Here is an 18,030-nt window from a genome sequence, read left to right on the forward strand (position 1 = left end):
GGCGGGGCGGGGCGCGGGAATGGATCTTCCTTTTCTGTCTGAACACAGAGACCTCGCCCAGGCTGGTGTACGGCTTGGCCCTTAGACCGCCGTCACGACGACAGGGCGACGTCGAGCGCCATCAGTTAACTTGAATATGACGACAATTCATTTGTATTTATTTTTTCAAGGAAGGAGTTCTTGAAAGGGCTTTGAAATAGTCACATCGGCACTAACGCCTAGGCGACGACTTGCCTTGCTGGCCGCGGGGTTGGGTTGGTTGTGGGTCGAACACCAGCACGGGGGCGAAGCGTGAAGGACGGGGCGGCTGAAGGGGTAAGGGGTGGGGGAGAGGGGAAGAGAGCGAAGGGCGGGATGCCCGCCTTTCTTCTTTCCCTCTTTTTTTCTCTCCTTTTTTCTCTCGTTCTCCACTCCTTTTTTCGCGCTCCTCATTCCTTATCCTCGCCGATCTTGCCGCGTGCTCAGGACACCATAGCGGCCGGCACCACCGACAAACAATAACAACCAGCAAGAACAGTGTCCGTCTCATTTGCTCGCTGCAGGAAGGAGTAAAGAGACAACAACAACAACGGCAACAAGGTTTTGTCGTCGCGTCGTCGGAAACGAAGCACCGCCCCGCCGGCGCGCGGGTCGCGCGGGTCGGCCGACGAGGGGGAACGTATTCAAGTCAATGAGCGTCATCGCTGTTCCCCATCATCACGAGCCCGAGCTCCGACGAGATCGCGCACAGCGCGCAGCCTGGCGCAGCCCCACCGCACAATTAGACGCCAAACGCAAAAGCGTTTACGCCCCAAGGCCGGGCGGTGCGTGGAGCGGAGGATGTATATGAGTGAAGGGAGACGGCGCGAGCAAGGCGGAGACACGCGCCGGTGTGGTGTGGTTCACACACGCCGGTGCGGCGGGGAAAACGTTGAAATAAAAAACGACAGAGAAACACGGTTACAAACACACACACACCTGCGGAAAAATCAATCCAAAATCAATTTATCCTACGGCCGCTAAAAAGCACTTTTGTCGGCAGGTCGCCAGACCGGACAACAGGTTGGGGTGGATTACCTATTGCACACACACACGCGGCACACACGATTTTGCGTATCCCCCAAAACTAAACGTCGCGGAAACGCTTCGAGATTACCTCCTCCTTCCTTCTCCGCGAGGAATAATTGGACAACCTTTACTTCTGGCAAAGTTCCGCCTGTCCCCCCGTCCCCGTCCCACATGTCGAAAACACCTGGCGGCGTCGGCGGCTGCTTTTGCGGGGTGATGTCACGGCCCGGCCCGGCCCGTACCTCTGTGGTCCGGTCAGGAACAGGTATGCCCCCGTCCATAAAGTTACGTCACGACCGGCGCGAGGAAGCCAGTGCGTGCCGTCGGGCCGCTTATCGGGGGCGGGCGTGCAGCGGCGTGCAGCGCCGAACCGTGCCGGTGTGCGAGCGTTACTCGCCGCGCTACGTAGTAAAATGTTGGCCGAGGCGCAATACTGCATGGTTCCGATACTCGTTTGTGTCGTCTCGGCTATGACGTCTGTGGCAAAGCCACGGGGCAAAAGCAGCATAAAAGAAAATGATGGACGAGGGAAAAACTTAAAAATACAACATCTTGGTTCTCTTTCCATTTCGAGAGTTAAAGCTAGCTGACACCTTAAATTTACTTTGTAAACTTGTCTTTGATCTAAGTCTAAGCGTTTCAAGGTATGCCAACAGCATGTGACTGACGCACAGAGATTGTACGGCTGTGTCAGACGGACAAGCATTCACGTATTCGGCGACGAGGGATTACCACAACTGGGGCCTGGAACGAGTATTTAGTCAGTTGAGCCAAATGGCCCACCTCGTACCTACCCTTGGAGCGGGCACCCCTTAAACCACCATCGGGGAACGCCATTCACAGACCGATTCACCGCAAAAGCGCATTGGCCTCATTGTCAACAGCTCAACCTACAGGTAGGTGTGCTCAACCTATCGGCCGCGTCGTGGCATGGCCCCCTTGCGATACCGCACATCGCCCCACCTTACGCGGCCCCGGGCCCCGAGGGGGTGCAGCAGCGCACGCCACACGTCGGTCCACGAGGGCAGCGAGCGAGCCGCCCGCGTTTAGGTTGCCCCGCCGTTGGCCGCACTGCCCTCCTTCACCACCATATCGTGACGACGAGGTGCTCCTCGGAGCAGAGCCACCGCATCCTCTAATGAATATCTGGCGCGTCGCACTTGGCTGGCGGGGCGGGGCGAGGCGGGGCGGGCGCTCCCATACAGACCGCACTGCACATCTCTCCTCTTCTCTCCCGACCGCAGCGGGGTGGGGCGCGGCGGTGTGGGGGGCCTGACCCCCGTGGAGGTGCGCAGGAGATATCTCCCCGAGGGCCGCCCGCCCCGCCGCGCCCCGCCGCGCCCCGCTGCGCCCCGACCACCGCCTGACAACACGAGCCGCGTGTGTGGCTGCGGTCGCCTCTGTTTGATTGGCTTTATAATCAGCGCTTCGGGGAGCGGCTCTTTGAGAGGTCGGTCCGGTAACGAGCGTCAGCAGCGCGCGCGCACCTTCCTCCCCGCGCACAGAAAAATCCTCTCAAAGCAGTGCACATTATTAAGTGCAGTTGCGATTTCCTGCCGATGTGGGTTATTGTTGGGATTTATTGTGGTTTAATTGTTTAACATTCGTGGCGCTGGGGTTGCTGACGGCGAGGTGCCGGCGACGGCCTTCCCACGCCCCTTGCGAGCACGCCGCGCCCCGCCCCGGACAAGCAACATAATACGTGTACTCGGCAATCCAATCCACGACGACGCGGGGCCCGGCCTGCCCGGGGCCCGCCAGCGGCCGTTCTCATGCGGGATGAGCTTGAGGTTATCGGATTGGGGGGAAAACCCCACCTGTCGAGTCCGAGCTGCTCCGGCCGCCACTCGGCTCAGCCTCACCTCGCGCCGTGGAGGTCTCGCGCGCGCTGACGAGTGTAGTGTTTGCTTCGGCTCCAGCCCACCTCCACGCCACTCATGATGTTCAGTTCGGTCCCTGCGGCGGAGAGGTGTTGTGCTTTGCAGGTCAACCCATTTCAGTTAGGTACCATGGTGCCAGGTGCGTAGCCGGGGAGGGCGGAGGGGGGAGGGTACGCAGGTCATGACCCTCCTCTCAAAGGACCCCGAAGGTATCGATTTCTTGTCCAGAGTAAAACGCCTGATGGGTAGGCAATTTGAGGGGCACTTCCCCTTTAAGTAGGCAACAATTGTGACATGACCTCCACAAAATGAAAGCCTGGCTGCGCGCCTGCATGCCGAGCCGATCCTCGAGGGAAACGTGCGAGATATGTTTTCGGCTGCTGTGGGTACACTGTAAATCCGGGGTGTGCAGCGACTTGAGTCGCACAGCTGCTGGACACTCCGGATTTACAGTGTAGTCAACGGCTTGTAGTATAGTGCATAAATAAATGGTATGCAACAAGTTTCCCGAACTACCTATCATTTATGCCCATTTAACGCTGCGATACGGTTCGCGCCACCTCCACCTTCCAGGAGGAGCACCGTCGCCGAATACCCTGTCAGCCGTCGGTCTGAAAACTATCCCCGGCATTTCAACCGCGGCGGCCTCTGACGCCGTCGTCAGTCGGCTTGTCCGTTGTCATTGCCATGACTCCCTCTCTTCTTACCTGTGGGGTAGGCCGCGAGGCAGGTGACACATAGCAGCAGGACAAGGGCCTCGTACGTCATGGCGGCGGTGCGGGGGCGGCGGGGGCGGGTGCCCCCCGCTGCTGCTGCTGCTGGGCGCGCCGACCGCTCGGCCTCCGCATGGCCGCCCCGAGCCGAGCCCCCCAGCGCCTAGGGCGTGCCGGAGGGGCTGACCAGGCTGACCGCGGGGCGGAGCGGGCAGAGCTCGCCGCCGGGGGGGTTGTGGGCTGCCGGCCACTGCCGGGGGCTGCTCATGTGGCGAGCCGCCCGTTCAAAGACAACCACTAGTTTCACTGATAGGGCTGCGCAAACCCTGTTCCCTGGTGTTGTCACTCAAACTCTTTCACACACACACACAGACACACGGAGCGCAATTGACACTATCACCACCACACACGCGTTTCACAATCAGTATCCAAGAGCGAATAATCCAATGTCGGCGAGGCTGAGTCGTGGAACAGCAGAGGGTAATCCAATCACACGCACTCGCGGGGACCCGCGGCGGGCCCTGGTCGGTGCTGGCCGGGCCGGGCCGAGCCGGACAAAGTCACTCGCGCGATCGAAACGGACGGCGCTCGGGCCTGGCCTCCTTTCTCGCCCGAGCGCGAGTTGCAACTGGCTGGAATGGGAGGGCATCACCTGTGTCAGCTCCCCCCTCCACTCCCCACTCTCGCTGCCGAGCTCGCTGCCTCGCTGCAGTGCGCTCTGCGCGCCTCCGCGCCGCGCCACCGCTATAGCCAGCGCAGCGCGCCCAGCCAAGGGCCGAGGCCTCCTGTCGCTTCTGCTGCTGAACTGTGCTGGGAGGGGGGAAAAGCCCTTGTATGTCTATCCTTATCCTTTTCTCTCTTCTCTCTTCATCAGTCACCCCCCCCCCTCCCGCCGGTGATCCTAAGCTCACGGATAAAGAAATGTGCTTTGCGAAAACATCCTCGGCATATCTTTTTCAAATGTCACCCAAACGGCGCAATTAAAAATGAGTGGGTACAGTGGCCATGTGTCACGCTAGCGCGGATTGTCAGGTCCAACTGCCCAGTAGAATGATTCGGGGGTCCACGGAACTACAGGTGTGTTGTGTGAGAGTCTGTTTTCCGTCCCAACATCACATTATCGGAGTAATTCGGTACGTGTTTTCGGGTTTAATCGTAAGCGTACGGTCGTCGTAGAACATGCCCCTTTCGGCAGCTCTGGCCTTTGCCATAACTTGTTCTCTCTGACATACAAATGGCGGTGTTCACGACTGCTAACTGCGCGACCTTCACGCGGCTGCGGTGCGGTGGGCGTGCACTGGTCTTCACAAGAGACTCGGGGCTGGCGGGGCTGTTCATATTCCCTTCGACGCTTGCTCCTCCTTTGGGCCTCATCGCGCAGGGGTGCGGCCGGGTGCGGCGGTACAGCGTAGCGGTGTACAAGGCGGTCCAGGGTGTGGCGGTACAGCATAGCAGCGGTGTGCAGCCGTCTGATTCAGAAGATCGTTCAAGAGGGGCTCTCCTATACCTGCCCCATGAGTGCAACAAGGACGGAGCTATACGGGAGGTATATAGGAAAGCCCCTCTTGAATGATCTTCCGAATCAGACGACAGGGTGGTCCAGGCTGCGGCGCAGTGGCGGATTAAGGTCCGGCTGACAGGGGGGGCGATGCACTGTCGGTTGCCTACATACAGGGGTTTTGTGGCGCGAATTGCCTACCTTTCAGGCGGCTCTCTAGAGGCGATGGGGGGGGCGATCGCCCCCCCGCCCCCCCCCTTAATCCGCGCCTGCTGCGGCGGCCCATACGGCGAGCACTGCACCCCGCCGCAGTGGTGGTGCAGCCGCAATAGGAGGCCGGGGCGGGGCCGGGCGGGGGCAGGGCTGCTTATGATCGATCGTGGGAGCGTGGCGGCGCGCGGCGCTATCTGCATGCGGATTGCAGATGTCTTCCTCGCATTGTTTGGAACGCTGTGATTGCCGGCCTGGACCACGCCACCGCGCGGATAGGAGAGAACCCCCGCGCAACCGAGGGGCGGCGTGGTGGTGGCATGGCGGCAGACACGTTGGCTTGTTGCCGCAACAAGCGCGCGCCCCCTGCCGGCCTCTTTCCAAACTATCAGCTTCGTACTACACCAGGTGCCGGCGGGCGGGCCGTCGGCGAGTGAGAGGTCAATCCGTCGTCCTGTCTCGTATCGCGCCGTCAGCCCGGCGGTCGGTCGCATCGGACATTACAAATCACATGGCGGTTGGCTGTCGGTGCGGCGGAACAACGATCGGTCCTGAATGCGCGCACGTTGGTTTATCAGACAGCCCCCCTCCCCTCCCCCTTCTTTTTTTTAGCCAAAGGTTATGTGAGTCACCAGAGTCACCGTGTCGGGCCGAGGCGGCGGTCCCGCGCAGCGAGGTGCGGTAAATCGCATGACCAGCATCCGGCATTCGACTGGCGGCCCGGCCCCGCCCCACTCCGCCCCGCCACACCCGCGACGCGCAGTGCGGCGGGCTGGACGGGGGCTAGCGCAGCGCCGACTAATAAGGGGCGGGTAATGTGCGCGCCGGCGCAACCGGCGGCAGTCGTGCTAGAAAGAGGAATTGTAATTATGCTGCACAGGACGTTTCTTTTACTCTTCTTTTTAATTTTCGCGTAATTAAAAACAACTCCATTTCCGCGAGCGGCGTCGCGTCGGCCGCCGCCGCAGAGCGCTTTTGAGGGCCCCGGAGGCCCCGTGGAAGAGGGGGGGGGGAGGGGCGCGGTGGGCTGCCTACCCGGCCGGCGGCCGCTCTGCTGCTCCGACTGACTCGTTGAACCGCGTCTCGCCGAGATGACCGCATCCCGATGGAAATAAAACAGCCAATAATTGCCGGTACGACCGTGGGCTTTGCTCCGGTCCAGTGCGGCCGGCATGGCAGTGCGGCGTTGTGTACACAGCTTTCTCAGAATAGACACGGGCATGCTTCTCTCCTCATACCACACCGCGCACAGAGGCAGGCTGACCGCGGCGGCAGGCAGGCAAGAGCCCGCTGCCCGACGAGCCACCACCAGAGCCACCGCCTACACCGCCAAAATAGAGTTATTAGGCATAATGATGACGGCTGAGGGTGACGTGATGCAGTCGTCACCGCCGCTGCTGGCGCGTGCCCACCTCCGGTTCGGATGCTGCGCCGGAGAAAACACGATAGGGTAGGGCCAGGTACCAGGTGCGTTCGCAGTGTTTACAATGCAAAGTCAGTGCCGTTTGAAAAACTATATTGCAGCATATCATCAATGGTGTCCCAGTGTCCGACAAACTCCGGAAGCGTAGTGTAGTCATACTATACCACTGCATGCAAAGGCAGGCGTTAGCGTACTAGTGCCGCGCCATGAAGTGTCATGCTCCGAGACAATATAGAAGTTTAACTACGAGATGGAAGATCTGAAGTCTACGCGTGCCACACACCGTCCATTAATTATTTTAGACTTCTTGTCGGTCAAGCGGCTGCCACACGCTGCGCTGCCGGTGATGTTTGCCCGTGGCAGACACGTGTGGGCCCCACTAGTCCGAGCTTTAGGAGGAGAAAACGGATAGAAACTATTATTGTTGTTGGGTTGCGGTTAGCGCGGAGTGGCTTTGCGCGGGCAGTAAGTGGGCAGCCGGCGAGCAGCCGATGGTGGGCAGCCGGCCGGTGAGCAGGGGATGGGCGGACGATGAGCAGCGGGCGGGTCCCGTTTGATTCGAACAGACCACGCTGCCCCGTGCCTCCGTGCCCGCCCGACAGTCCGTCAGCGTGCTGCCTCGCTTTCTACCGCAGTTCAACAAGAGAGCTCCTCCTTCAATCCAATCCAATCTATTGGTACTGCCCGCGCGCCGCTCAGAGTGAATGGTTAACGCCAGGAGCAACAAACGTTCCTACGCCGGACGATGCTTCTACTGTGGGCGTCATGCGCATAGTGTGTTGACGTAACTGTGAGGGTCTTTTAACTTTCTTGGAAGGACCAGCGTCGCGAACAAGGGATCACGCCGGTTTTCCTCATATTCCTTTGACAAATTACTGGAGCTCAGCGCCTGCGAGACTCAGGGTAGGCTACACCGCAACACTCGCATGCACTGAAGCAAAGATGTTGCCTATCTACCAGGCGCTATAAGAGGTCACAGAAACTGATCTGGGAAAGGTTCGATCCCCAAGCGACATCTCATAACCTAAAGGCCACAGCAGATTTGGGCTGCATCCCTCCCTAACAGCTACAACACACGGTACACGTTCCCATGTGGCTTTGGCCGGGGCCGGTCTCGTTGTAATGGTACACCCACTTAAACATACAATCTAGTTGGAACCTAATTGATGACATCGACACACACTCGAATACGCAGACGGACATTGCGCTCCTGCCCCGCGGTCCATCGAGCACATTTCCGGCGGGGTTGACGTCACGAGAGGTCCTGATCGGGACAATGAGGACGGCCCGGACGGCCCATTGTTACGTGTCGCTCCACAGCAGCGCCCGCCGCAGGCGCAGGGTCGCGGGGCCGCGGCCGAGCCGTCGGCAAACGCCCGGCCCGGCCCGGCGCACTCCCCGGGGACGATAGAGTCATGCTGTTGCATTGCATGTGTGATGGCGACTGTCCTTGTAATTGCACCTCCCGCGGCGTCCACAACATTAACGATCCGACCTCGCGATGGACGACTTGGTGTCAGACGACGCAGTTCTGGACGCAGTCTGGACGCCTCGAGGCGGTGGTGGGCTTGCGGCCCGGCCCCGACGCGACGGTCAGCGGCCCACGGTGCGGATGCCCCTCCAGGGGGTGGTGCCGCCCTGGCCGGGCTCCCTGGGCCGCGCGGGGGGTTCGTAAACGGGCAGGCTGGCCGGGCCCCGCGGCACGGGCTCGCTCCCCCACCAGGTGGGCGCCACGCAGCGCAGGTAGTCGCGCAGCTCGTCCCGCAGCTGCAGCTGCTCCTCACGCAGCTGCGCCACCACCCCCCGCACCCGCTGCCGCTCCGCCGCGGCCGCCCCCACCCGCCCCCAGAAGGCCGTCAGACCCTCCAGGCTGCCCACCGCCTGCAACAGGAAGGCCACCGCCGCCGCGGCGATGCTCGCGAGGGCGTCTGGCGTCGCCGGGTCGGCGGGAGGTCCGGCCTTTACCTCCACGATGAAGTCCTCCTCGTCCTCGCTGTCGGCCTGCTGAGCGGCGCGCAGCAGGGCCTCCCTCCTCCGCTCCGCAATTTTCTCTTCTTCGTCCTCTTTACTGCCGTCATCGCGGTCCACCTCGGCGGCCAGGTCGTCGCCGTCGTTGGTGAAGCAGGTGTGACTCTCCTCGGCGGGCAGCTCGTCCAGCGACGCGGCCGGGCCGAGCGCGTCCCGGATGGTCCAGGGGTCCCTGCGGTCCACCGCACCGCGCACCCAGTAGCTGGCCAGCCACTCGTCGCGGCCTGCGCAGTCCGGGAGGCTCCAGGGTGGTTCCACATCGCGGATTATTGCCAAACAGCGCTGGAAGGACGCCGACGCCGTCCGTACCGGCGTCCGCACCACCGACGTCCTCTGGGTAGACGCGCCGCTCCTCGTCCGTCTCCAGCGTGTTGCACAAGCACGACAGCGCCAGGATCTTCTCGCCACACACCGCCACCTCCCTCAGCCGCTGGGCACGCAAGCACGGGGAGCGGTTCACTCCAACAGCACGCCGCGCGGCGCCGCCCCGGGGCAGGCTGCTCGCCGCCTCACCTTGACGCCGGCCTCGGCCAGCACCACCATGTGGCTGAGCTGCTTCCGGTCGTGCTGCCGCTGGCCGTCCATGGCGTCGCGCAGCGCGAGGTACGCGGCGCGGAACTCGTCGCGCTCGAGGCGCAGCGCGCGGAGCTCGGCCCAGGACGCCGACGCGCCGCCAGGCTCCGCCGTGTCCCAGCCCCGCATCAGCTCCACGCCCTCCTCGATCTGGCGCTGGGGGAGCAGTCAGGCGTGCTTCAGCACGGCCGTGCTCGGCGCAGGCGCTACCCGGCCCCGATAGACTTAAGGTGGACAAATTCATGGGTTTGGTTTGTCAACTTCTAATCCGCTACCCGCGCACTAGTAGGAAGGGTGCAGCTAAAATCGTACAATATTAGGTGACAGGACCGTGCTCCATGTTCACTCACGCCTTGCCCACACCTCCGCAATGTGTAGGAGGTCTAGGAATAAGAGCAGATTTACACGGGATTCGTTTATTTCCCGTGTGTACACCCTCCGCGTCCCTACCAGCGGACATGATGCCCCGCGCAAAGCAGAGAACCCGTCAACACGCGACAAGTTATCGCTGCACAATAAGGGCGGAAACCTTCCAGCTGGCATGACGAGTCACCCGGCCCGGGTTCACGCCATGCTCACGCCATGCTCACGCCATGCTCACGCTGAGCTGCCGGGTGCGGCGCTTCTGCTCGGCGATGACGCGGTGCTCGGCCTGCTCCTTGGCCCTCAGCTTGGCGACGGCGGCCCGCCGCTCGGCGTGCCGCTGCTGGTGCTGCTCCAGCTCCGTGCGGAGGTCGGCCCAGACGCGCTCTAGCGACGCCTCGAGCCCCATCTGCAGCACCTGGCACCGCTCCACGCCCTGCACACATGTAGGTCCTCATCAAATTGGGCCCTGTTCGCTCCACAAAGCCCGGTGAGCAGAACGGGTTGTAGTACCTCCTCGCGCCCATTCCCCCAGGCCCAGTGGTGAGCAAGAGCCAGCAAAACAAGCGCCCCGACCACATCCAGTCCCTCACACATGGAGTCCTTTTCATTCTCACGATACTCCTCGTGCGGGTATACGATCCTCGCACACAGGTGGTATTTTGCAGCCCGGAACCGCAGCGGCGGCGGCCGCACGACCGGTCAGGTTCAAATCATACTCATCATCTCTTCTGGAGCGGGGCCGGGTGCGCCCGCAGACTCACCTGCGCGCACACACACACACACGTGCGGTCGCACACGGGCACACGGCGCCGCCCAGCGTGGTGCAAGGCTCATTACGCGATACGCCTTTGCCACCTTTGCACCTTCGATTGTTTATCGCGTGCAATCTACACACTTTGCCGAAGCGCCTCCATGCTAAGGGGGTCAACGAGTGTCGAAACACGCACCGCACGGTGCCGTGCGGGCGGGCCGGGCCGGGGCGCGACGGCCACCGGCGTACATGTAAACTGACCCGCAGGGCCCCGCTCGCTCCGGCTGGCCGGGGAACGGCCGGGGGGCACGGCCGAAGGGGGCTGCGAGAGGCCGTGTGAGGGTGGTGTCCTCATCACGTCAAGTGCACCCGACTCCGGAGCTCGGCCCGGCGCCGTCAAGGCAGAGCCATCAGGACCCGCGGCCGCCTGTGCGAAGTAGTGACCGGTCCGCTCGCCCAGCACATCGGCCCGGCCCGGCCGGCCCCGGCCGCTCCAGTCTACCGCCCTCACCCGGCCTCCCGCTGCCGCCCCGGGCCGGGGACCGGGCAGGTGACCGGCGGCCGGCCGCGGGCAGGCCGGGTAGGCCAGAGGGAAACAGGTTCCCATCTAGGCGCGGCCGCGGCCAGACCCACCCTCCCTGCCGGCCGCAGCCAGCGCCGCCAGCGCCGCCGCGTGTTGCCACACTCTCCCTCTCTCTGCGAGGCAGTCTACGACGTTAATCTCACTGCCATCCTCCACCTCAGCAGCTGGTAAGTCCTGAGCGCAGTGTGAGTGTGTGTGTGAGTGCGCGCGCGCGCCTTCGTGATCCTGCTTGATTTCGCGCCTTGCCAGCCTCTTCTCACTCCCTCTACGCTTTCTCGCCGTCACTGAGCCACCCCCCTCGGCTTTTAGCTTCGCTGAACTACAGCGCCGTGCCTCGAATCGTGAAAAGCTTTCCTACAGTAACTCTGAACTAGAAACCAACTGATAATAAAACTACCATGCATGCATTCGCTTGGCCGGGTTCGCTAATCGTCACTTGCCATGGCGCCAGGCGCGTAGGCAACCCGCACGCACACGCACACCTGCATGCTGCGTAGTATACAATGCAATTCTAATGGATACTATCTCTCTCGCACTGACCGAGCGACTGACCAGCCGGGACCGACCGACTCAAAATGAGAATTGGGACATTGGGACGCAGCCTACCTTTCACTCGAACCCGATACTGTGTAGGGTACGGACGGGAACCTGTCGGCCCAGCCTACCCCAACCTCCCCATGCTCATGGACTCACCTTGGAGGCCTCCTCGTCGACCTTGACGGTAGTCTCGGCGCACCGCTGCGCCACCACCTCCTTCCGACGCTGCTGCATGGCGAACATGATGACCTCGAGGTGGCCGACGTCGCGCTCCTGGTGCTCGCGGACGAGCGCCTTCTGGTCCGCCAGTTCCTCGCCCAGCGCGGCCAGGGCGGCGCGGTACCAGCCGGCCGCCGCGGCCATCTCGCCTTGGTAGAACTCTGCGGGGGGTGGATCCTGCGCTGAGCGCGGCGTGGGGGGCAGAGCAGGGGGGCGCCAGCGACAGCGCCGGGGCCTCACCAAGCATCCTGTCCACGGTCTCGACGTGGTGCTGAAGGTTCTCGTCGTACTGGTCGTTGGCCTGGTCCAGGGCCTCCCGCAGCTCCTCAATCATCGCTCTCTTCATGTCCAGGAGGCGCTCCGTCCGCAGCCGCAGCGCCTAGCGCCATAACAGCAGTCGCCGAGGCCGAGTGGTTGGCGCGGCGGCGGTTGAATAGCGCCGCGTTCACATTTGTTGCGCCTCTCGTTATTATTTTTTTTATTTTTTTTTCCTGGCAAATAATGAGCGGCGTGCCGGGAGCAGGCGGCTCTTCTGACAGTTTTGCGCGAACGAAACGCCCCGAGGTTATCGTGCGGTCGGCATAAATTTGGCGAATCGGCGACACCGCCGGCCCTGGGCCGCGTCGAAGACAAATCACGCGGCTCTCCACTACTACTCCTGCGCGAACCGCAGCTGCGAGGAGGCTCCTGGAGGCGGCCCGCCCCCGCGCACGCCAGCATCACTCACCACAAAGTCGTCGTGGAGCTGCGGGGCGCGTAGCCTCCGCATGATGTCCCTCCACTTCCGCTTGATGACCACCGCGTTCATCTCGGTGGCCCTGGTCTCTCTGTCCAGCCAGTCCTGAAAGGAACACTCTTGTCTGTGGGCAAATTTATGTTCATTGTTTCGAGTCTGCAAAGCGCGAAGGTGCTTTTAGGAAACCGATTTGGGGCAGTGTTTCACCTTTCCCATTCCGAAATTGTAGCGAGTGGTCGCGTTTATATCCGCGCCGTTATCGCACCTCCGGGTGAGCCAAACCCGTATGTGGGGAAATGTCACCGTTCCATTACCTTCTTTGCCTGTATCTCTCGCTGGATCCTCCTGAGGCGCGCCGCCTCCCGCCGCGCCAGCCTCCTGGCCTTCCGCTCCTCCTTGCTGAGCTTCGGCTTCTTCTGCCCCATCGCGCGCCGCACTATGTAGCGTATTAAAAACAATCAGAAGTGTCGAACTTCAAATTCGAGAGGACGCGAGCCAACTGTCGATTACATTACAATCCAACTAAAATGAGCGTTAGCAAATGGTGTGCGCAGCTCACGGGCCCCAGGGTTTTGTTTCGTTAAACTGCGTTGACTGTACCACAGGGGTCTCAGACATACATTCGGCCCGCGGGCAACTCTGGCCCGGTGCGAGCGAGAGGTCCAGCCAACCCGCGCGGCCCGCACGTCATCCACTCTGAGACCCCCGTGCCCCTGTTGCATATCAACACCCCCTGCGTTAAGCGCCCGGAAACACAATCATGGCCCATCAGCCATTGTAGGGATTTGAGTTCTGAATCACTGATGAACGAAATAGTGGTGTAACTTTGCAAAGTCGTGCACGATGTGCATAGAGTACTAGGAGTACTGCATAGGATAGGGTCTGGGTCTATATTTCGATTGGAAGAACAGTTGTTGTTGACATGATTTTGACATCCCTGGTTTGGGTGGCGAGTGCTCCGCGGACGCTCAGGCAGATGGCAGCGAGCCGACTGTGACCTGTGACACTACTGTGTGCTTCCTCGAGGCGCGGAACGGAAGTGGTGTGTTGTCTTCTTCCGGTTTGGGGGAGAGGGGGCCGCCTGTCCCACCTACCAACAAACCTCTCGGCCAATAATGGGGTAGCCAGGCAAAAGCGGCAAAAGCAAAGAGCACAAAACCGCGTGGGGAAAATGCTGAAAAGTAATATTATTATTATTTGGGGGGAGAGTGCAGTTATTTCTTAGATTTTATGGATAGAAGGGGCGTTCTCGTTTTGAGCGCAATGTGTTAGTTTTTCTTCCTCCTTCTTGCCAGACTGTCGCGGTTTGCTTTACGGCCGTTTGCGCGTGTGTGTGTTTGTGTACGTCGGTGTGTGTCTCAACGTCGCTCTGAGGTCGAGGCGGCGGCGGCGGCGTATACGTTCCACACGACACGACACTCATGTGTGCAATAAGCGGTCGTGTTGCAGAGAGATGCTGGGGCGGTCACAGCGGTCACATTCCGCTCGGGGCAGCCGCGCCACAGGCCGGTACCGTAGGTAGCCACTCGAGCCCTATGGGCAGGGCTGCTCCAGCCACGGCTCCTGTGCAGAGTTTATCGGCATTGTCCATGTGGGCGACTATATACAGGCCTGCAGGCCGAACGCCATACGGGGTGGAGAAAGTCCAGCGGGCGATAGAATAACGAGGGCCTATGAGCGCGCATCAGACACGAGATTACAGTAGTTATGTAGTTTTTTCTGGGAGGACTCCTCTCCAGGGTATCGACGGTAGGCAGGCCAGCCGAGTGACGCAAGAAAGCCCTGGCCCGCCCTGGGAACCCTTGATTCCCCCCCCCCCTCCTCCCTCCCGGGGCCCAGTAAGGAATTTGATATATGTTGAATGAAAAGTCGACTTTATGACGGTACTCCCCGATTTTAATGTCGATTTGTGGCTTGCGCACAAAGACACATTCGTTGTAAAATGGTTCAGCATTTCGCTGAATTCGAAACTAAATCGGCGAAGGTCGGACCTCGTGGGCCACAAAACTAACCTCGACATCGAAGCTGCTATCCCAAAATAATCACCCCCCAGCGGGACTGCGCGAGGGTTGAAGTGTCGTCAAAATAGGACCATTAGTCAGAGGAGGAAAACTCCCCATCATGCAGAAAATGTCGCCACCGAACGCCATCGCCTCGGCAGTTGGCAAGATGATAATCGCTCCAACCTTCGTCTAATAAGTTGGTCGGCAAGGTCTGCCTGCCGGGAGAAGCTCCTCGGCGTCTCCAGTGTGCTGCAAGCTGCGGCTGCATTGCACAGCGTCCCGCCGCGGTGCGCGCGCTGCTGGCGGCCGCCGCCGGTTGGGCTGCCTACCCGCACGGCGCCCACCTGGCCGCGCTCAGGCAGGGTATTGTGGAGACCGTGCGGCTGGGGGGGACCGGGGCGACTCGCGAAGTGCCTCAGTGACTTTCGGGTAGAAGATACGCGACTGCCAGAGAGCAGAAAAGCGTGTCCTTGACCACTCGTGTACTTCATTCAGTCTTCAAACAAGTACATTGTTCTTCAATGAAACACGAAGAATCAGGTGCAATGTACCAATATAAAGAACACGTTTTCGGGGGGGGGGGGGGGGCTGATTGAGCGGAGCGCCGTATCGGTTCCTGCCCGCTCCCCCTCCCGCTCCCACCATCGCACCCGGAAGCTCGTGAAGCTCGTAACCTCCTCGGCGGCGCGGAGGCGAGCAGCAGCACGTGTGTGACGCGCGAGGCGCATCTTCATCCTCCTACCCGAGGTGAGGCGACCCGACCCGACGCGCCCCGCGCCGCCCGGCCCGACCGCCTCCTGGAAGGTCAACTCCGATCCCGATGCCCGTCCTTTGCAGCCACTTTCTCCGAGGCGAGCGCCGCCCGCGGCGCTGCTCCCATGGTGGAGGACGGCAGTGCAGCCGCGTCATGCAGCGCAATCAAATTTGAGAAAATACGGCTGTGTAGTGGCGGAGAGTTATTGGCAGTGAACAGGCATATGCTAAGCAGCGTGAGCAATGCCTTGCGCCCTCCCGGCGACGCCAAGCAAGTGGCGGGGCCGGGCGGGGCGGAGCGGGTGGACGGACACTCCATGCCGTAATCACCATCATCACTGCGTCAAACATTTCACTTTCTCCCCCTGTTCCAATAGCGGCTCGCACTGCGACGCCGACAACGACGTTGAGCACCGAGACACGACGAGCTGCCCACCAACACTCTCCAGATGAGATAAGAAGGCCGGACGGGCGGGCGAGAGGGTTTAGGGTGGGTGGGTACACTGTAATTCCGGGGTGTACAGCAGGTAGGCGACAAAGTCGCCTGACCCGCAAAACCAGGCGACTTATGTCGACTATCTGTAGGATATCTTAATTGCATGGGCACAATGGGTGGAATGCCTATGGACTCATACAGTGCAAATACCCGGAAGAACAAAAAGTGTCCAGCAGATAGTCGACATAAGTCGCCTACCTGCTGAACACCCCGGATTTACAGTGTAACTACCATAGGTGCACCCTGCACCCACTCTACTTTAACTCTACCGCGACGCCAAGAAGAAGTGGAGGGGGGGGGGGCTGCTAACACAACCCGTGTCACGTTCACGTCCTCGTCACGACGGACATGTTGTTCGCCGGTAAAACTCAAAAGTATTCAACTCATTGTGGCATGACGTTGTTTTCTCAGTAAAGCTGAATCGTTAAAAAGGTGGAGGGAGTGGGGGTCCACCGTGGGCGATTTGGGTGGGTAAGGGTTCGTCCATACGTCCGAATTTTTCATACCAAACTCAATCGGTAAATTAGGGGAGCTCGGCGCCTGCGAGACGTGCGATAGGCCACGCCGCAGGACACGCATGCACTCCAGGCAAGAAATTGCCTATCTGGTGGACAACATGAGAGCTTGCTGAGGCTCAACTTTGGCACGTTCGTAATTGCTAATGACGGGCGTACTTTCTGAATGATCTCTGATCCCCTAGCCACGGCATATGCGGGCATATGTCGATTCGGGGTGAATTCGGGAGTAATGTGCGTGAAACAGGGTAATGCGTGGGGTAATCCATGGTAATCGAAAATACGTGACATTCCCTGTGCGTGCTATGCTACATACTATTAGCCAAACACGAACACGGCCAAACTAAACATATTCATAAAAAATGTCCCCTTGTTGAGGTGGGGCCTCATTGCAACTGCAGGGACCCGGGGCTGCAGCTGAGGCGCGCACCGCCTCCCCTTCTCCAGCACCCGGCCGCGACGCGCCAACGCACGACTCCGCCGGCCCGCCCGCTCCATTCGGCCGGCCTCAGCCCGCTCCAGCCCCTCTCTCCCGTCCCGAGTGGAGGGCCCCACCACTCCTCGGCGCACCCGAGACCAGGACCACGTGACTGCAGTGCGCCCACCGCCACCGTTGTTCGCAGCCGCTGGAGCAGCTGGAGCAGCTGGAGTGAAGAGGTTAGGTCCGACGCGCCCGACAGCTGTCCGCCTGCAGCCCACCTCCACAGCCACGTAACGCACGCGGACTCCGCAGGGCTGGAGCTGGGGCCCACCCGACGGGTTCCCCCGCAAAGTCCCCCGCCGCCCACGAGCACTCCCCCAGCAAGACCAGCACCAAGCTAGATGGAAAGGCTGGGGGTAGAGGAGGGGAGGGGGCACTTTGAGATAATTTGAGTGAAATGTAGCATGTATCCCTAGAAATAGCGAGAGTCGTGAAAGGAAAGCGGGGAAGCGAGCGCCCTAGTCAGTACGTGCGACGTTATTACACTATAGAGTTGGTATTGCTACACTGAAGAAGGGCAAAACGCTAGGAAGACCCACGAACCGTTGATCTGACCTTGATAGCTCGATTAGAGTGAGAAAATCACTTTTTCCGAGCAACGCCGACGTGCGAATCGAATTCAATTTCTGGCTCGGAGGGCCCCAAGCGAGTATGTGCAACGCACGCACACGCGTCCATCGGACAAAGTAAAACTACGAAATGTTCCGGGGTGCGTGGGCCATTATGTACTGTAACATCAGACGGAAGATGTTACCATTCTGATTGTGATTTCAGAATATGAATTACGGTATCGCCTCTGACTTTGATATAGCAGTATATCCTCTGATATCATCATGAATATGCATACAGACTATGACGTCAGATTAGTGATACACCAGGTGGAGGATTAACCTTAGCCGTCATTATAACCCTTAACTGAACTTGAACTTTTGTTGTTATACTGTGCCGCATGCAGGTGTGTGGGCGGGTTGCCTAATCGGTCGGGGCCGTGGTCAGCGACGGTTGCCCCCCCTCCCCAACACACACACACGCGTGCATGCGGTATAGTACAACTACCACTACAAGAGTGCGCGGGATAATCAGCCACCTGCTACCCGGTATACCCAGACTAGCTTCACTACTAACTACGTTGTTAAATCCGTTCTAATTGAACTTCTTTGCTCTGATCAACTGCACGATAACAGATCTAAAAGGTCTTCACAATTCATTGACACAACG

General features: G+C 60.3%; 3 protein-coding genes across 3 annotated transcripts in view; 1 reads left to right on the forward strand and 2 right to left on the reverse strand.

Annotated features, from left to right (window-relative positions):
- LOC113204544 (mucin-2-like) overlaps window positions 1-4,290 on the reverse strand; it is a 63,844-nt gene extending 59,554 nt beyond the window's left edge. The window contains exon 1 of the mRNA XM_052264771.1: window positions 3,635-4,290. Coding sequence (XP_052120731.1) covers window positions 3,635-3,695 — 61 coding nt within the window. The 5' untranslated portion in view covers window positions 3,696-4,290. The remainder of the gene's footprint in view (window positions 1-3,634) is intronic.
- A 2,720-nt stretch (window positions 4,291-7,010) lies between these two features.
- LOC113204543 (dynein regulatory complex subunit 2-like) lies at window positions 7,011-12,989 on the reverse strand. The gene is made up of 9 exons (XM_052264796.1): window positions 12,879-12,989; window positions 12,556-12,720; window positions 12,069-12,207; window positions 11,766-11,989; window positions 9,974-10,171; window positions 9,313-9,528; window positions 9,109-9,229; window positions 8,737-9,023; window positions 7,011-7,037 (listed from the first exon to the last, which is right to left on the reverse strand). The coding sequence occupies exons 1-9, from the start codon at window positions 12,987-12,989 to the stop codon at window positions 7,011-7,013; spliced, it is 1,488 nt and encodes a 495-aa protein (XP_052120756.1).
- A 3,574-nt stretch (window positions 12,990-16,563) lies between these two features.
- LOC113204520 (vesicular glutamate transporter 1) overlaps window positions 16,564-18,030 on the forward strand; it is a 6,402-nt gene continuing 4,935 nt past the window's right edge. Inside the window, exon 1 of the mRNA XM_052264797.1 lies at window positions 16,564-16,579. Coding sequence (XP_052120757.1) covers window positions 16,564-16,579 — 16 coding nt within the window. The remainder of the gene's footprint in view (window positions 16,580-18,030) is intronic.

Source organism: Frankliniella occidentalis, unplaced genomic scaffold (genome assembly GCF_000697945.3).
Source record: "Frankliniella occidentalis isolate FOCC.00 unplaced genomic scaffold, Focc_3.1 Scaffold21, whole genome shotgun sequence".
Lineage (NCBI taxonomy): Eukaryota > Metazoa > Arthropoda > Insecta > Thysanoptera > Thripidae > Frankliniella > Frankliniella occidentalis.